This window comes from Chionomys nivalis, chromosome X (assembly GCF_950005125.1).
Source record: "Chionomys nivalis chromosome X, mChiNiv1.1, whole genome shotgun sequence".
NCBI lineage: Eukaryota > Metazoa > Chordata > Mammalia > Rodentia > Cricetidae > Chionomys > Chionomys nivalis.
In genome coordinates, this window is record NC_080112.1 from 87,285,218 (window position 1) to 87,305,072 (window position 19,855).

Consider the following 19,855-nt stretch of genomic DNA (forward strand, 5'->3'; position numbering starts at 1 on the left):
ACAACAACAAAAAGATAATATACTTTCTCCAAAAATCGCTCATCTCAGAGTGAAGTTTCTCATTAAGAACAATTTGCAAGAACTTTTAGGCAAAGAATTCAAAACTATATTCAAATAACAAAAAGAAATTATTAATGTACTCCAATAGAAAGACATAAAGGTTAATTCAATGAGGAAGTCAAACCAAGATATGAAAACAGGTTTCAGCAAAGAGATATAACTGGTGAAGACAAACCAAACTGAAATGATACTTAAAATGAAAACTCATTTAGACAGGTTAATAGCTTGGTGGAAACCCAATCAATGAATGAGGCATGAGGGGAAAAAAGCATCAAGCTGGAAGACAGGGTAGAGGAATTAGACCATTTCTTAACAACATGGGAGAACTCTGAAACACCATGAAAGTGTAAATCTTCAAATTAAGGACATTCTGCACCAAAGTCATAGAAAATATTTTCAATAAAATTATAAAAGAAAATTTCCAAATCTTAAAAAAGAGATGTGCAAGAAGCATACAGAGCATGAAATAAACAAGAAAATAAGAATCCCTTGTTATATAATATATCAAAACCACAAAAATCACAAAAAAAGGATATGACAGAGAATAATAACAAAGTCACTTGTATGAGCAGGCCCATCAGAATAACATGAATAACATCTGATTATAATAGAAACATTTAAAACCAGGAGATTCTGCACAAATGTATTACAAGCTCTACAAAACCACAACTGACAAACCAATTACAGTCAGAAAATTATCTATTAAAATGAAGGGGAAATTAAAATGTTTCATGATAAAAATAAAATACAGGAAGTTTTGGACATGAAGCCACCTCTAGAGAAAATACTGAAAGGAAAATTTTCATCAGAAATAAAGGACAAATACATCAAAGAGGCCACTGTTTGAGCATAAACAATAACAGAACAACCAATCAAAAGATGTCAAAGAAAATAACACAAATAAAAAAAATGAAAGGAACTAATACAAATCTTTCAAAAACAACTCTCTATATTAATTGTCCCAACTCTCCACGAAAAAGACACAGGTTAATATATTGAATTTGAAAATAATGGCCATCACTTTCTTGCCTCTAAAAAATAGAGGTCTGGCTATGTTAATACAGCACAAAATAAAATTCAAACACAAAAGTCAAGATATAAAGAAAATTTCCTTATTCTCATCAATGGAACAATCAATCAAAAGGATAAAACAAACCCAAAGATATATGTACCAAAAACAGGTACACAAATCAAATCTGATAGAAAAATGGAAACTCACAGTTAAAAGAAAACATAACACCGAGAGTAGTTGTTTTCAATACCTGTCACCACCAATAAAGAAGTCACCTGGATTAAAACTAAACAAGAAAAACTGAAAATAAATCACAGTACTAATTAGAAAGACATGAAAGTCTGCTCCACTTGAAGGACAAGAATACACATGGCATCTGATAGGCATTTGGCAAAACTAAACAAACATTAAGACAGAAAGTAAAGCTAACGAAACCATAAATATTGATAAAATATCAAATAATCTAAATGACTATAATAGAATAAAGCAAAATATCAATATCTTAAAAAATTCTATCTTTGACAGAACTCAACAAAAAGAAAAATATTAAAGAGTGGAATCAAGAATTTATTGTTAATAGGCACTATGGAAATGACAGGGACACAAATACAGTCCCATGACCCAAGATAGAGAGAGAAAACTGATCAAAAAAGCAAGAGAACATGTGCTCTGAAAGGCAAAGGAGGTCTGCCCCTCATCAGTACACTACAGGTGTCAGTGACTCCAAGGGATGACAGGTCCCCTCCCTTGCTGCAAACAGCAGAAGTCTCTGATGTCTGAAATGTGAGAAAAGCTGGGATACTGATGTTTACTGCAGAGAGTCTGCCCACAAGGTTGGCAAATCTGTGTCAATTAGAGTATGAAGACTCGGGGGAATGAAGGATGGCTGAGAATGGAAAGTGCTTTCTGCATGAGGTGAAAACCTAACTTCATCATCCAGTACTAATTTGAAAAATAAAGTATGTGGACAGGTATGTTTAATCCCAGCACCAGGGAGACAGAGACAGGAGGATCAAAAGGAGCACACACATACACTCACACACATGCACACGTGCAAGCATGCTCTCTCTCTGTCTCTCTCTCACACACACACACAAAGAGACAGAGAGAGAGGGAGAGAGAGGGGGGAGAGAGACAGAGAGAGAGAGAGAGAGAGAGAAAATGGGAGAGAGAGAAGGAGAGAGAAAAGGGGAGAGAGAGAGAGCGAATTCTTTGAAATCAGGCTGTCCCTAGGGTCACAACATTTCCAACCCCATCTTTGGCTTCAAAGCACAGCCTCTGCTCCTCTCCTTCAACGTGAGTGAGCAAAGAAGGAGGTAATGGAGAAAGCAATGGGACTGGCCCATCCATGCCACCCTAGAGAGGACAGGGAGTATGGGGAAGAGTCGGAGACACAGAGAAAGACACAGTGTCATCAGGAACCTGGTGTGCTGTCTGGGTGTGTGGGGTCCGTGCAGAGAGGGCAAGTCTGTGCATAGCTAGCTAATACTCCACCCATTGCTGGTGACATTCCATAGAAGGGTCCCCATGGGACTTCTCCATGCTTGGGCACAGCCCAAAGAGCGCTAGGCCCGGCCTGAAGCTAACAGGAATTGTCGAACCAATGTAGACAATCTGCACCGTCAAGCATGTATGTGAATGTTTATTTGGGGTTGGGGGTTGGTGAAGAAACACGTATGCAAAGAGGAGCGGTCATAGCAAGCCCCACAGTCTCCCAGGTGGTTCTCTTTTGGAGGTGGAGCTGCAGGGGGTGAAGGCTGAAAGGGGGAAGCTCCTTTCTAAGGAGTGGGCGCAGGAGGGTGCCTGCCAGCCCCAATCCTGGCTGCTGACCTCTTCCGGGCCGCCTTTAGGATGGTCTTCTCAAAGAGCTCTTTTTCACGATAGTGCACAGGTGGGCCTCGCAGGTACTTCTCTTCTGCCTCCTTGTAGCTGAGCTCATCCAGGGCAGCGATGGAGAAGATGATTGCCTCTGGAAGAAGAACCTCCATGATGAGCCGGACTTGGTCTCCTCTTGCCAGGGAGAGCAGGGCCTGGTGTGCTTCCTTGGATATTTCTTGCAAATGTGTGGCCACGAGATGCAACTGGTCCTCATCCTCTAGGTAGGTCTCAATGCAGAAGACTTCCCTCTTTGATTTCCAGAGGTCGTCCAGCCACCTGGATGGTTTCTTGCCCTTCACGATGTCCAGCAGGTGCTGGTCGGCCCCCCTTTTCTTCACAATGAAGTCTACGAGCTTCTGGTTGGCTCTGTCCCTAGCTGCTCTCATGCGGTCAGGCAGGAGTTTCTTGCGGGGCCCTTTGCCACCCAGGGTGGTCTCCTCCTCCCAGTCTTCCAAGTCGGCATAGCTCACCTTGGGGAAATCAATGTGCAGGTCGCCCTCTTGGACGGCTCTCCTTAGCGGGTAACTGGCTCGGGAGGTGTAGTAGTCCATAAAGGAGCCCCGGAAGGAGCCACAGGCGAGGTCCTCTCTGTAGCGGTCGATCACCGAGAGGCACCAGTTGATGCCCTGGCTGTACACTTTGCTGGCTCTCTGCAGGAGTGATAATTTCTCCCCACAGTCCAGGAGCTTCAGCTTGCGGAGAGGGACTCGGACACCCCTGCGCTCAAGCTGCATGTTGCTCTCGATCAGCAGCACCCTGGCTGTCTTGTCGTTCTTGCTGACATTCTTGACCACAGCCGGCCAGAAAGGGTGGTCCTGGAATTTGAACCAGACCAGCATCCCTCGTTGGATGGTATTCGTCTCCTGGGCAGAAGCCACACTGGTAGCGTGGCAGTCTTCCTGAACTCCAGCGGCTCTCCTCTTGACCCTGGCATTACTCACCTTGGAGTGCACTCGAGTTTCCAGTCCTGAGAGCCCACACTGTGCACATGGCACATGGATCTTCCTTTTCCTGCCAGCAATGCGGACTGATCTTCGCAGTCTCGGGACTGGAAGCACGCAGGCTGCCGATGCCCCCTCTGAGTCTGGCCTCCGGGTCCGCGGGCCGGGGTCCTCCTTGTTCTCTGGGAGGGTGGTCTTCCTTTGGGCTCCAATGGCTCGGATCTCTAGGCCGCCACACTGTACTTGCTGCCTGAGAGCTTTGGGCGAGGAAGAGGCGTGCCTCGGGGTCCCAGAGGCAGGCCGATGCTCATTGTTAGCCCGGGCACCCTCCCTAGAGGCCTGGGCGCTCAAAGCCCTGAGCTTGGGTATACTCAACTTTCTCTTGTCAGGATTATCACCAGCATTTCCTGTTGGCCTCTTGCAGGGACTTGGCCACACTCTGGTGCCCCTTAACATATTCCCTTGCATTTCAAAGTAAGGGGGCTCTACAGCAGTGTGCGCCTGGGCTTCCCCCCCTTGCACTGCAGGCTCATTCCGTGAGCCCATCAACACAGGTCCTGGGCGGCCTCGCTTCCCAGGACTCCTGTGGGAGAGCCCTTGGCCTTTCTGGTTGCGCCCTTGGGAGTGCTGGCACTGGTGTGGGCTGGAGCTGGTCTCCTCTTTCGGAACCTTGGGAGCTGCTGTGCTGGTTCTTTGGCCACCTTCCCTTTCTCCTTGATACAAGCGGGTTCCCTCGCCCAGAACATCCAGTGCCACCTTGAGGGCTCTTCTGTATGCCCTGGTCTGCCCTGGCGAGCCATTGCCCTGTGACTCCTCTCCGGCCAAGGAGGCGATGGTTACGATTTCAGACTTGGTTAGGGGCCTCACCTCTGTGCTCCTCACTCTGGTCTTCTCACCCACAGGAAGAATTTCGACCTCCAGGAAAGGGGCCCCTCTCCTCTTACTATGGGCTGAGGTCCTGGGTCTGGACAACACCCTTGCAGGCCACAGCTGGCCCTTCCAGCCACAGAGCACATACTCTACAGAGTCCATGGTGATGGAATTCTGGGGCTGTTCTGATCAGGACAGGCTGAGTCCCTGGGTTGTGGTGGGAACTCTCCCCTGCTGGTCGTCTCTGGTCTGCTCCCCAGCCTGTGGTGATGTCCTCCCTCCAGAATCTGGTAGACAGGCTTAACCTGATGGCCTCTCTCAGGGTGGTGTGGGCATGTCCTGTAAGTGTGGGAGAGGGAAGCAGAGCTGCGTTAGGACGGAATTAGCCTTTAAGTGGATACTGAAGCAACAGGTCAGTGAGGTGAGGAGAGAGAAAGCAAGGGAGTGCCCAAAGTCTGTCGTTCTACATGGATGAAAGTGCCAGCGGGAGAAGATATGGAAGGATCCAGAGCAGATGTGTAACACACGATTGCCCACCCTGAGGCTGGGGTGGTGAACTTCCTCCGGGAGTCTTTACTTGGCTTTTGCATTTTCCTGCCCATCCAATACCTTGGGGGCTCCCTGGGATTCCGTCCGGGTGGGGGGAGCCTCATTGCTTTCTTTCTTGGGAGCTAATCCCACCGTTCCCGGCCCCAGAAAGCCTGTGGACACCTAGTGCATTTTGCCTTCTGCACCAGTATGATACCGGGTTGAGGAACAAGGTGGGTGCGGAAATCTTCATGGCGATTTGCATATCATGGCAAGTAAGGATGGTGACTGTCATGGTCATAGCTTCTGGCCTCCCTCCCCGTCCCATGTGCCCCCCCCCCCCGATCTCTTGCTCCCAACTCTGTGCTGGACCTTGCTATGGGATCAAGTGTACACATGGCACAAAATAGAGCCCCCCAAAGAAAGCACTTCACCGTGGTGAAATGCTTTCTAATTGGCAGACTCAGTAGTGTCAGATGACTGCAACAGGGTAAGTGTTTCCGCTGGTATTGCCCACTCTCCTGCTGCAACCTCAAGTCCGTGCATAGACCATGCATACCCGTATCTCCCCTACCCCATGCTTCTCCATGGAGTCTTGTCCCTTTCTTCTCTGTGAGTGGGTTTGTGTCAGGGTCTACTCCTTTCCTGACTGCTCTTGCCTTGGGTCCGTGGTTTCCTATTAGTAGTGAGCATGCCATGCGTGTCGTGCATGCACGCTGGAAACAAAGCCCACATCTGTCTGATCCTCAGGAGAGGCCCACTGAGGTTGCCGATGACCACACACTTTGAGGACCACAACACGGAAAAACCACGAAGGGCTCACACGGCACAATTGCTCACTCTTCCTGCCAAGATGCAGGTGGCTTCTATCATTACCAGGCCAGCACCAAGCACAGTGAGGCAGAACACTGTGTACTCAGGCTCCTGACACAGTTTCCTGACGACCCTGATCATTTTGGGGACTCCTGCTACCCCATCACCCCTTCTGTGAGTGTGGGCACACCTACCTCTCCCTTAGAGACTTCAGGTCTTACCCATTGGAATTCCCGACCGTACAGAAATATGGGAGGCAAATGATATTTGCTTCATTCCCCCAGCCCTCCCCTTCCCACCCTCTATATCCATAAACACCTGTTGGTACATTCCAGCTCCAGATCCCTATTCACTGCGCAAATGTGCAGTGTCCCCTCTTCTGTATTCCCATTCAAGTCTTTCCGACTCGCAATTTGATCTCACAGTGCATAAAGTGGCTCTCAACATGCAGGAGTCTAGGTCTGTCCCAGTCTACACCTGCTGGGTGATGCAATAGTAAATGTGGACTGTGTAAGTCTGGGGCCCAATTCAGGGATCACCTGTAGTACTTCTTCCTCCGAGGAATCTGTGTGATCTTACAGGGTGGGCATCCTCTGATCCAACCTCCGTGGTGTCCTCGGCCACAGGTGTCTGCTGAGGACACAGAGGAAAACATAGGCACCCCAGTTACTTCCGGCTGCCCTTTGCTGGATCTTCCTAGCACATGCTCACCAACAAGGCTGATTGAGCACCATCTAGCCCAAACATGCTCCCATATGCATGTACCACACCTCGGCCACGAGAGAGCCCATCGTTCACTCGGTGCCCTTAGAAATCTCGGATGCCCAAGTTATACTTATAGAATGCAAGCTTTCCACCCCAGGCAGGGGTGCCTGCAGGAACGTCTGCTTCCCTCAGGCATGATGTTCACAGCCTCACACACTTCCTGAGTTAGAAAACATACCCGGGAATACCAAGATTTTATTCAAGCCCAAGCGCCAGGACATCCACCCAGCATCTGTAACTCTGTCGCAGAGAAAAGCATCTGCACCCATATCAGGCCACGCTCTCCCCGGCGTATGTATTCCATCTGTGCACGCCTACCGTGCCATGCCATAGAAAAGCCCTTCTGTCTTCTTCAACCTGCTTAAATATTGTCAGTTTTGCCATCCGCCTCCATCATTTCAGGCATGATCTCTAGTGCACTACCTTCAACAGTTACCTTTCCGAGGAAAGCAGCAAAGTCTTCCCCAGAGGTGCACGGAGAAGGGTGCAAGATGGAATCGTGAAACCTCTGTCTCAACACATGCTTTGGCCCCGTGCCCGAGGCCTTCTGTCAAGAACTCGCACACGATCCCCGTGTGCGATGTCTCTTCACGTCTTGTCCAGATGGGAACTTCCAGATGGCTTCCCTCCCTGTGGTGAGACAAACAGACGGGGGCCAGTCTGACGAGAGGGTGTGAGAAGGGCACAAAGCGTATTGTTCACACACAGGGGCCGTGATACATGGAGAGATGCGGATGATGGGCTGGTGGGTCAGAGGGAAACCCCAGCTGCACATCCTGTAACACAGCCCAGCTGATGCTTAACCCAACTGTGAGCGGAGCAAAGACTCCGACCCGGGCACAAACTAACACCCCTCGAGAGAACAAATGCTGCCCCTTCTTCTGGTGCTCATATCGCACTGATTTTTTTTTTTTTTTTTTTTTTTTTTTTGCCTCAGTCTGCCTATCTGTGATTAGTGGCCAGTTTAGAGGCGGCTGTCTTTTGGAGGTATTTCTTCACTTCTTGTGTCAGGTCTCCAGGCTAAGAGATCTGCAGACCTCGGCTTCAATCCTCCAAGGGAACTGCCAGTCCTTGTCTGCTTTTTCCTCCTCCTTAAATGCCTTCCAGCTTCTCTCTCTCAGACAACACAAGCTACAACTATCTCGGGTAAGGTGCCCTTGCACGAACACGGCAATTCTGTCAAGAGCACGTGTGACAATCATTGCCAAACAGCGACGAGGCATCTATTTACATAGGTTGGCGATCTATACTTTCAGGACCTGAAAGGATAAAGCTGGCACCAATGCGGTGTCACCCGAGGACAAAGAGACATGGCTGGCTGAGCAGCCAGTCCTTGGGGCTTCGCTTCAAACAGTAGTAGCCAGAACCTTTCCTGTCCCGTGAAAGAGCCAGCACATACCCACCACACACTCACAGGCTCAGCTCACATTCACTCAGGAAGGCTGCAGGCACCTACCTACCTATGCGCCTCGTGTGTCTGTCTAGTGATCGATCCCACCTCTCCACTCTGTGAGTATCCTTCGCCAATGTATCTGTAACCAGGAAAGAATGGCTTATCCCCATTGTCATGGCAACCACAGTGTCAATGGAAAACTGTTCTCTCCTAGTAGCCAGTTCTCTGTGGAAATCAAGAAGGAGGCTGGCTGACTGTTTGCTTACATCTCTGTCACCTAGTTCCCCCACCATCCCCTGCAGCTACACACAGGAAGCAAAGTAAGCATGCACACACACTACAGAAGCCGATGCTGCCTGCCATTCCAAGGTGCAGGGGACCTTGGTGCAGGGTTTGACAAGGGGCTGGGACAAGGCAAGACAAGAGCTGACAGACTCCATTCTGCCTTCTTATATAATAAGATCAGGTCTGAGAAGGACACCTTTTCACCTGCCAAAGTTTGGCAGGCCGGCACTTTGTATCCGCAGCTGTAAATAAATATTCTATGTCACTTTGCAACAAATATGGAGGACCATGGACCCTCAGGAAATCAGGTGGCAGCATCATTCTCCCCACCCCAGTCCACACACACACACACACACACACACACACACACACATTACATGGTGACTCTCAAGCAGGAAGGAGAGAGAGCAAACTTCAAATAGCAGGCAGCTCTGGAAACCTCAAAGTCCACCTAAAGTGACATACTTTCTGCAGCAGTGCCCCAAACAAACCCAAACAGCAGCCATCTAGGAGGAAAGTATTCAAAGTCCCCAGGCTGCGTAGGCTATATCTTTTAAATCACCATACCACACACACTCACACACACCACACACACTCCCATACACACCACACAGACACAGATACACACACACCACAAAGACACACATATACCATACAGACACACACACCACACAAATACCATATACCAACACACATGCATACGACACAAACACCACACACACACAATTCATACACACACCACACAGATACACACACATTATACAGACATTCACACCATACACGCCATACATACACACACACAAACACAGGCACAGAGGAACCGTGTTCCTCTCAGCTGCCTGACAGCATGCCTATTATCCCATGCAGCCATCACTGCATCTAGTGGCATGTTTTCTCACCAGATTAGATGACAGCAGTTTGGAAATTTCACCTCTTTCAGGTTTGTTTACTCTGCCCATGGTACATGCGTGGATCATTACAGAATGTGCCTTTTGTCTGACGGATTTCACTGAAAATGCTCTCAACATTCATGGAGGGGCAGTGCATTTCTTCTGAGAGCTGGGTAGTCTAGAATTCTATCGTGCAAATGCACCACGTTTGGTGTGTCTCTGTATCATGAGTGGGTAATTTGGAAGTTTCCCACTGTCAAAAGGGCTGCCATGAGCTTTGGCATATCTATATTGGCTCAAAGGTTTCTATTCAGGGGATTGGCCCATACCCAGGGGTGGAGGAACTGTGATGGACTGATGTAACATTTCCCATTTTGTTGAACATAGAGGTGCTGCTCCCCATGGTAGATACAGCTTTGAAAATCCTCACAGCACCAAGGCCTTGCTTGGGATGCTCCCTATGCTTAACTGTACTTCTTAATTTCCTTCCTAAATTGTAAAGTGTGGTGGATTTAACTGCTGCATCATAAGTTTCTTGCATTCCCTAAGGTCAGATATCATAGAACTTGTGTTCTGAGCCCCCATGGTTCATGCATGCCCAGATGATACGGTGGCAAAGCATGGTCATTGTGGATTCACGGTCCTTGTGAGAGGATAGTAAGACCAGGAAGTATCAGAGCCCAGGCTGGACAACACAGTGACAGCCAGGAGTCTCCCTTATGCTTTAGATTGGAAAAAGCTCCAGAAGGCAATCAGGAAGGTGACCCTCATACTGCAGGTCTAAAAAGGCTGGGCACAAATGTGCCTGTACAGTGGGCAAGGGACTGGGGCCCCTCCTTTTTCTGCCCCTTGCGTACTTTTGTAGTCATCACTGGACACCCAGGTCCTCCAGAGAAGCAGCCATGAGTGATACTTAGGCAGAAGGGGCTTACTGGGACCTGGTGCACATGCCCAACCATAGACATGAGTCAAGCAAGAACAACTGTTATGGTTTAAGTAAAATGCTAAGGGATCCCCAAGTGGCAGCATGACAGAGACCATGCTCAGGTCCCTGAAGTGATGGCAAGCAGTGGACAGCAGTTCCCGAGGGCAGTCAATTCCAGGCAGGGATGCAACAGTTTCCCAAGTGGCTGCAGTGGGCCTCCAGGGGCAAAGTGTCCCAGGCAGGGAGCCTCATTGTGTGTAAGAGACCTTGACGGGGTAGCCAGTCCCATGAGCAGAGACAGACAGATGGGCACCATGCCAGGACACCATGCAGTAGGTCTCTGAAGGCAGCTGATCCCTGGCAGGGAGCTATGCAGCAGGTGAGAGACAGAGACATGGATGATCACACCATGCAGAGAGAGATTGGATATTTATTTACTGGGTTATGGAGCAGTGAAGGGGAGAAGAGCAGAAAGAGAGGCAGAGAGAGAGAGACAGAGGGAGACAGAGAGAGAAACAGAAGGGAGAAGGGGAGAAGGGAGAGACAGAGAAGTTGCCTCTTTGAGAGGGAGATCAAAAAGAAGGGACTCAGGCTGGAAGCTGAAGATCAGCTTGCCTTGGCAGACTGGAGGGAGTGGGCGTGGCTTGTCTCTTAAAGGGACAGGACAGATCATTACAACAATTACAAGCCCCAAGTTGCATGCGTATGGTTGCTGGACTAGCATCCCTTGGGGACACGTTCATCTAGTCTCATGCATGCTTGCCTGCTTATCTAGAGAAGCCAGCACCCTTAGTTTCCAGGAGCGAGGACTAGCCCTGGAAAAGGAGGATCTCTGGTGACTATCATGAAACATGTCTGTATAGAAGAATGACTAGGCGTTAGGGCACCTGAGGTGGTATCATGGGCCTTACTTCCACCCTGGAGTGGACAAGGCCAAGAAGGCCTGTCTGCAAAAGCTTTGTGAAGGTGTCAGAGACCTGTCACACAGCCCTTTCTGAAGTCTCGGCAAATGAGACATTCATTCGGGTCCACATGTCCACAGTTGTGCTTAGTTAAAACACGAGCATAGGTGTTTAAGGTCCTCCTGGGCCTTAAAGGGAAATTTCCCATCCACACATGCGTGTGTGTGTGCCTGTGTGCATGCATGCCTGTGTGCATGGTTGTGGGCAGGCCTAACCAAGGAAACACATTGGACAGGAGCAGACATGCACCCATGCTTTTCCACAGAGGCTGACGATTTTCCAGAAGTGAGAACTAACTGGCTGTGACCACAGTGGAGGGGAAGACGGGTTTTTGATCACCGGGCCAAGACCATTCCTCTAAGTGAGTGACCAGGTGTTAGGGCCCAGGATATTCCCTTAGGTGGCTGATGCCTGGCTCCTAAATTCCACACCCCTGTCTAGTCTCGTCATGGCCCAGGTTCCCGGAGGAAAGTCTAGGAATGCTTTGTGAGGGACTCAGGGACTGAGAGGAGCAAACCAGCATCACGGGTGCTTGGGGAAAGACTTCAGGACCTCCCCACGGCCCTTTCCAAGGTCTCTGGGTATTTCAGATGTCCTCCTGGACATATATCCACGGGCGAGCCTATGTGAAAGGGGCTGTGGGTGTTCAGGTCCTCACAAGCCTTAATTCACTGTGTTCCGGGACATGCGTGTGCCATCCCAATAATCAGGTCAGGTATGTGTGATTGCCCTGTGGGCCTAGCTAGGTGTGACCCACCTTCATGGGTAAGTAGGGTCTGTGGGAATCATCATGAATCCTGTCCACCTAAGTTTGTGAGGAGGTATCGGGACCCAGGTTAGCCCATGATGTCCAGAGCCTCACTTCTGAATGTGACTGGAGGAGGCCAGATTAAGCAATCTGAGAAAGCTGTGTTGGAGCCTCAGGGCCAGAGGAGAGTTGGCAGGGCAGTTTTACCTGCTGCTGGAGGGACTAGGGACCTTCCAGGAGTCACTTTTTGTACCTATTTGGCATTTTCCAGATTGGTCCAAGGAAGAGAGCAAGACAGGCAGGCACACTGAGAAGAGGAGATGCTCTGGGCCTTTCCCACCCTCAGTAGTGTGGCCCTGTTTCAGCCATGTGTGACTGCAAGAAGACCTGAGTCCCTAGGCATGATTTCTAGGTGAACCTTACCATGAAAATAGAAGCGGGTTGGTTAGACCCTTGCCTACTTGCCTTTCTGCTCTTCCAGAATCAGGGATGCTTAACTTCAGGAAGTGAGGACAAACTAGGTGTGATCATCCTCGAGTGGAAGGACAGTCTCAGAGGATGGTGGTGAAGCAGGTTCACCTTGGTGAATGACTGGTTACTAGGGCCACCAGGGTAGCCCTTGAGGTGATGTCTGGAGCCTCCCTTCTGCATCAGACTGCAATCAGGGTCAGAGTGGAGATCAGAGATAGCTCTGTCAGGACCGCAGGACTCTGGAGGAGTGGGCAGGACAGCATGTGTTCTGGTGAAGGAAGCACTGTCCCTTCCAGCCCCTGTTAATGCAGTTCCCAGACCAGTCGTGTGCACCTTCAAGTCCAGGTCACCACACAAACTTTATTACTTGCATGGGTTTCATCCTTTAGCTCCTTGGAGCAGACCCACACATCCTTTAGCTCCTTGGAGCAGACCCATGCTTCTCCACCTAAACAGAGATCATCCCATTCGGGGACATGGGGCTCAATCAGGTGGGACAAGCCTCCGAAGGGAAGAGAAATCTCAGGAAAATGTAGCTGAAGTGTGGTCACCTAATCTGGGTGGGTCCCTGTTCTGAGGATCTGGTGGTTCCAAAATTAGAGTCAGCCTGGATCCAAGTATTTGGTGCTATATCACCTACTACAGATGCCGGGCATTTCCCACCCCCACTCTGCCACACACACACACACACACACACACACACACACACACACACACACACACTCCTCATGTATTTGCACCAGCTAGGCCCACATGCTGGGCATTTCTCATGCATAGGTCTTGTTCCAGCCAGTCGGAAAGCATGATTGTGGAGACAGGCAGTGTCTAGCTGTTACCTTTCTCTAAAGAGAAAGAGGTTTCTGAGGGGAAGGTCTTGGAGTAGGCTCCTCTTGGTGGGTGACTGCTTATTAAAAGAGAAACTGTGTCAGAGTGTGGGGGAGGTGATCAGGTTTGTTCCTGGTAGATCCAAACTTGGCCTGTGAGGTGACGTCCAGGTGCAAATAGAAGGGCCTCCAGGGGCTACAATTCATCACAGATGGGTGTGGATCATCATGGGGCTCCCTGAAAATGCCATGGCAAAAAGAGTAACGATCCCCCTGAGGCCAAAATGAAATCTGTCTGCAAACATCTTAGTTATTTAGCAGATGTTGGTTCAAACTTCTAGACTCTGACCCCAGGTGGATTGCTTTTGACATGTTTAAACACAGCACAATTTGGGGGAAAAAATTTCTGGTAACAATGATCTCAATCCCATGTGCAGGATGTAGATTGAGGCCTAACTACATAGAAACTCTCTTGCAACGTACATGTAACCTCTACCATGAACATGGATTCTATAGCTTAGGGACCTAGGGTCTGGTGTAGCTTCAGTCACATGGATAGTATTGAGGTCACCAGGTCGTAACGTACATGGGACATCTCCCCTAAGGATGAGCTCTGTTGACTGAGAAACCAAATGAAAAGTAAAGGTCTAGGGAGGGAGAGTCAAACATAATAATCTGGGAGATCCGGGTGTGGCCTCGCTCTGCAGACAGCACAGATCACCAGGCTGTTAACAGCATCCTCTCCTGGTCTTCTGGTTGGAAAACAGACGTAGGCATCCCTTCTGTTGAAGAGAAAAGCCTGGGTGCTAACCATTCCTAGTTCCCACAGTGCTTGTCTGTGAGCACAGTGGCCTCATGCCCTCTTACAGGCTGTGTGTCACTTACTGTGGGTGAGTGAGTTTATTGGAAATTATGCATTTGCCTCTGTTGGGTCTTTCAAGGATGCCCGAGTCCCTGAGTTGCTTCTGAGACATGCAGACTCAGAGTAGGTAGGGAGTTCAGCAGGACTCAAGCGTGAAGTGCAGGTACTTGGCTGTGGGGACCCCATCGGCCGTCAGTGGGTTGGTGTCTGGATTAATGAGACATCAGTGTTGGACCACTTGGTTTTGGGGCCAGCCCAAGCAGTCCTATCCTGGGGGCAAAAGATCAGCAGAAAGGGCTGAGATTGAGGGCTACAGGGCTGTGGAGAGCTCTGCATTCAGACAGAAAAATGGGACAGAGTGTGACTGAATGTGGCAGGATATCCTCCTACCTCCTCTTGGCTGCAGCACAGAAAGTGCCAGGATGCATGGCTACAGCCTGTGGAGTCCTGGTCCCTGTTTCCATTGCTACCACAACATTCTTCTCGGTGTCTTTACTATCTGTGCACTCCAACATTTCAGGAGTCCTCCCCAGCCCTGCAGATCCCCAGCCATGTCAAGCAAGGAGCAGAAAGATACAGAGAGAAGTGACAAGCACCCCAGGGTTGATCAGAATCTCCCATCAGATGACTTGCAGAACCCAGATACAGTCACCCCCTGTGACAACTGATATGCGGCATGTAGGGCTGGGCCTAGCCAAGGGGACATTCTGCCACTCCTTGGTGGGTGGAGCACAGGGTGGCCTGGTACTAACCAGGTCTTTCCATGAAGTTGCAGGTGTGGGTGTGGGGATTCACATGCTGAGATCTGATTCTCAAGCACACTCTGGGTTTCTGTTCCCACCCGATGTTCTTCCCCCATGGCAGAGGTGCAAAGGAGTTGGTCTTAGCCAACAGGCCTCTGAAAAAACCCTGGGTCATGGTGAATTTCCTTGAAAGGCTTGTACAAACACAAGTACCTGCTGTTCCCAGACTCAGGCCTAGTTGAATTTCACCTGGGTGGGGGTGGGGTGGGCCATGAGTTCCTGGAAGACTACTTTAAAACTGCCCTTGGTGATGGGCTCAGTGGACCCCAGACTGAAGCTGTTTCCCATGTGGAACGATGAGAACAGCACACTTCATTCGCAAAGGTTTTTCCTTTCTTCTCGATGCAACAAACAATCCAGTGGTTGATACCAGTGAGATGGGCAGCTGTTCCTCAGAATCAAACATGCAGGAGGCCAGGTGATATCTTAAAGGAACTTTGGCCTGACACAGGAGGAAGTTTCATTGTGGTTTTGTGCAGAAACTTCTGCCCTTTTCTGCGAAATGGATATAAATGGAGAGTTTATTGTTTAGTGAAATAAGCCAGCACCAGAGATGACAGTCACCCGTTTCCTCTCATTTGAGGATCCCAGATTATAAATAGATCCATAAAATGATATCACCTGAACTCAGAAGGGAGACTGGGGAGAAGCAGGCAATGCCCAATAGAAGGGAAGGTTTGAGTAGTAGAGGCTGACTCTGCAGGTGAAGTATGGTCATGTGGCATGAAGGTTGAATAGACACTGTCTGGGTAATAGACGAGGACTAGAGGGAGAGTACTGAGGAAGGATGAGAGTGAATATGGCTGTAGTACATGGGAGACGGGTGAGCACACCTTTATGAAACCCGTCATTGCTGTACAGTGAATGGGCTTCAGTAAACATGTAGTATACAAACCCCTACGCTGTCACAACATAACACAAAGCCGCTGCTTGCAGAGAAGAGACACTTTATGTTGTGGAGTGCAGTTGGGCTGGGAATGCCAGCGATGCAGTTTTCATGAGTCATCCAGCATCCAGCCTAAGGTTGGTTTCCTAGGGATATGGCTGACCTTGAGTCACCCACACTCCAGTAAGTAACTCTTAACCATGTGCCCATATGTATCGGCAGTGGATTCTTTGGTTCACTATGAAAACCTGAATAAAGGAATAAAACTAAGGACCCAGGAGAGGAAAATCCGACTTTGTCTCACATGAGCGATGATCTCTCCAAAATTGTGTGCCTCGCCTTTCCTTCAAAGCAAAGTTAGGATGTTTGTCCTCATTTAAGGATTCTTGTGTGTTTTTTCCACAGGGAGCCTGTTCAGAAGAGGATACGGGATTTCAAAGGTGTGTTTGAGCAGGTGTTGCTAGTCCTGGAGCTTTCTTTCTGACCCTACAACTCAAGCGTGATGAGAACGTAGTCACCAGTCAACAGGAGTCTGTTAACAGTTCTGTCACTCAGGGGATTTTTATTATTATTACTAATTTTTGGAAGAGCAAATTGCCATTGTCCTTTAGGGGGTACCTTTAGCTTAACTTTTAACTAGCTGCTCTGATCTGGGGGATGTTGCAGCTGTCACTGAGGTGGTCGGAGAGTTTCCTGCTTCCTTCATTGCTGAAGAGTGTTACTGGAGATGATGGGCAAGCAAGTTGATCTCTGCTTTTTATCTTACTGCCTGAATGGCATATTGCATTTCAATAGCTGTTTTTCACCTTCAAAATTAAGTCATTTTTCTGCCTTTCCAAAGTTGCCCTCCTTCAGGAACCCCTGCCAAAGAAGGTCTTGGAGAGCAGCATTTAGGCCATACACATCTATGAACCTGTTAGTGAATGGTGAAGGCAGCCAGGCTGTGGCCCGGGAAGAAGAGTATGATGGCGTGCAAACATCATGTATGCCACAATAGCTTGTGGTCTGTCATCCATGGTAACCAAGTCAGTTTACCACATGCTCCTCAAGCTGAGGCAGCTTTTTTATTACTTGTATAGGTGACCCTAAAACAGCATTACTAGAGAGATCGTAAATTCTTAGCTGGTGTATAGAGTCAGTTCATGCAATCAAGGATGTCTGACAGAATTCCTTCTTTGTGGTATACATGAACTGCTTGGTTTTTGAGGTTTCCAGAAAATGGTTTGTCAGTGGTGGTCACTCGTCAAAGCATGGTGCCCCCATGTGTGTATTCCTAGCACTTGGGAGGTGGAAGTGGGAGAATCGGGAACTGAAGCTTACCCTCGCTTACCTCTCAGGTTTGAGACTGACCTGAGTTATGCAGACCAAGTCTAAAATTTAAGAAAATAAAAATAGAAAAAAAGAGAAAAACAAACACCATATCTGTAAGTACTCCTTTCTGTTACTTTGTAGGTAATGTGTCAGGGATGAAAGAGTACCTCTTCCTCTGGATATTTGATTTAAAGTGATACCATTTCCTTTGTCAACTAGGTGACACTACCTGGTCTTTTCTGGCAAAGAGGAAGCAGTTTGAAAAGGATAGATATGCCTCTTTCAGAAGCCTGAATGCAAACGAAAGTCAAGGTAAAGTTGTGACCCTCTGTAAAGGAAACCTGTATAGCTTTTGCTCTTCCTTCCAAAGTCACTTCTGCCTGCCATTGTGATCCTGCACTGAGTAGAGTCGCTAATGGGACCTAGGTGACACTGAATTTTCTCTATGAGCTAGTCCTGTCCATAGCTGGTGGAACCCCCCCCTCTTTTACGCGGCTCAGATGTTTTAGCTGCAAGACTGGCAAGAGAACAGTTCCTCCCCTCTCAGATGACAATGCTGATGATGTCCTGTAAGGAAGGCAAGTCTTCTGTGGTACTCAAAACTGTACCTTTTTGGATGTGCCGTTAGTGTTCTCTTTGGTAAATTGCTGTACCCATGTGGGGAAAGGGTTCTGTACACTCTTCGTGTATGTGACTCCCAGAAGATAAAGGGAGTGTGTGCCTTCAGTACACAGACCTGGGCTTTTAGGACCTTTAGGTTACTCCATAAGGAGAAGGGAAGATGAATCTAATTTTAAGCCAGAAATGCAATCTTGGGAAACGTATGCCTCCAAGCATCCTAGGTGTTCAAGAGGGAAGGCACACAAAGTGATGACACTGGTAGCAAATGAAGACAAAGTTCTTCTGGGATGAGAGTGATATTTCTGCCTCTCAGGAGACAGTTTAATTCGTGTCCCCTTTCTCTCTTGTGCCTGACTCTTGTCTCATAATGTGAAATGTGTGTGTCCTTGTCATACCCTTACACAGTGTGACAATGCTAAGTAATTGTGACTATGTTTCACAGGCAAGAACTTCACGCCATGCACTCTCAGATGTTTGAGTCCCTGCAGGCAGCAGAGGTGGCTGGATAATGTGGAGAGAACAAGGGAAGAAGAACACCTTGTTGTGAGTATCACTCTTAGCTTGGAATAGAGCCACTGTGTCTTGTTTCCGAAGTGGCAAGGCTTTGATGCAGCAAGTGGCCAGGGAAATAGACAGGACAGGAGGGGACATGAGCATAGGGAGACAGGGAGGTTGGTGCTTGTGGCCTGGAGAAACTCCATCCTCTCCAACTTGCTTCTTTTTCTGTGGAGGGGTGGTGTGGTCATGGGTTAGGAGCCAGCATGGGAGGGAGGCTGAGCAGGCACTGCTTGGAGAGTGCAGGAGAAGGTATGGTCTTGGGTGCTCAGAGGGGAAGCTTTATGATCCACACAGGGCAGATGCCATACTGTGCAGGACAAGGTGAGGGTGGGATCCCAGGTAGCCTTCTGACACAGGGATGAGGGAGGCAGAGTGAGAGCAGTCCCTGTGGCTGTGGCAGAGCAGGTGGAGGCTTAGCATTCAGAAGTGGGCAAGTATTTATGGACACGGAGAAGTGCTGTCTTTGAGGAGTCTTTCATCCTAATGGAGGAGAGAGCGGTACTCCCAAAGATGCTGACTTCCAAAAGTAGGGAAGAAGAAGCCTGGAATATGAGGGAGATGGAGACAGATTCCAGTCTGGCAGTGAGGAGCATGTTCTCTGGATTCCACTGATTAGGATGCAGTCATAGTCCTGATACTTGCTCATCATGAAAGTTCAGGAAAATAAGTACCCTCCCTGCCTCAGTTTTCTAGCAATGAAAGCAGATATATGAAGAATCTCTGCCTTTCTAGACTTTGTGTATTGAGTGGTTTCAGTTTTTGACATGTTGCTGTGGAATGTTTGACCACAGTAGCTGCTGTATGTTTGCTATTCATCTTCCTTGCCCTCCTTATTTGGTCAATAATGTAGTTGATGGGATGTCACAATCTGGGGAATGATTGATTGATGAAGAACTTTTTTTTGGAGGGGTCGATTCCTTGAAAGTTAATCTGTGTCCTCGGTGTCTTAAACATTCTTTATGAAAACAAAGGAACATTTTGTACTTAATTTTGGTGAGTGAGGTGGGAATCCACAGATTAGGCGGGTCTTATGTTAATTTCAAAATGAATAATTATTTTATAGGATTTATGCACCAGCTTGATGGACTATGTCACTGTGACTGGTCAGGCCATGTTATGTTTCTTTTGGCAATGAAAGGCATGTCTTCAAATGCATTCTTGAAATGTCAGCACACAAACATTACAGGAAGCAATTCCTGTGAGCAGCAGAGTTGGATGTTCAGTTTTACTGACATTTTGTCATTATCTCCTATGTTTCAGCTTATAACTTGGAAGCAGATGAAGATTTTACAGAAAACTATAGGGGATCATAAAACCAAGATTGGAAACGCTAGAGATTTATGTGACACATTTTTGAAGGTCTGGAAGATTGCACTTGTCAACAGAACACACCCTTATATCATTCCACATATCTATAAAAGCAGAAGACAGATTGGCCCTTTCTCAGCT

At 48.3% G+C, this 19,855-nt stretch overlaps 1 protein-coding gene across 1 annotated transcript; it reads right to left on the reverse strand.

Moving 5' to 3' along the window:
* Positions 1–2,850: 2,850 nt before the first annotated feature.
* On the reverse strand, positions 2,851–4,923 carry LOC130868676 (PWWP domain-containing DNA repair factor 4-like). Its single transcript, XM_057760816.1, has one exon. It carries the CDS (start codon positions 4,921–4,923, stop codon positions 2,851–2,853), a length of 2,073 nt encoding a protein of 690 aa, XP_057616799.1.
* Positions 4,924–19,855: the final 14,932 nt, after the last annotated feature.

What these genes read in the sequence shown, in the direction of transcription:
- LOC130868676 (XM_057760816.1), bottom strand. Translation starts at nt 4,923, where the DNA reads ATGGACTCTGTAGAGTATGTGCTCTGTGGCTGGAAGGGCCAGCTGTGG.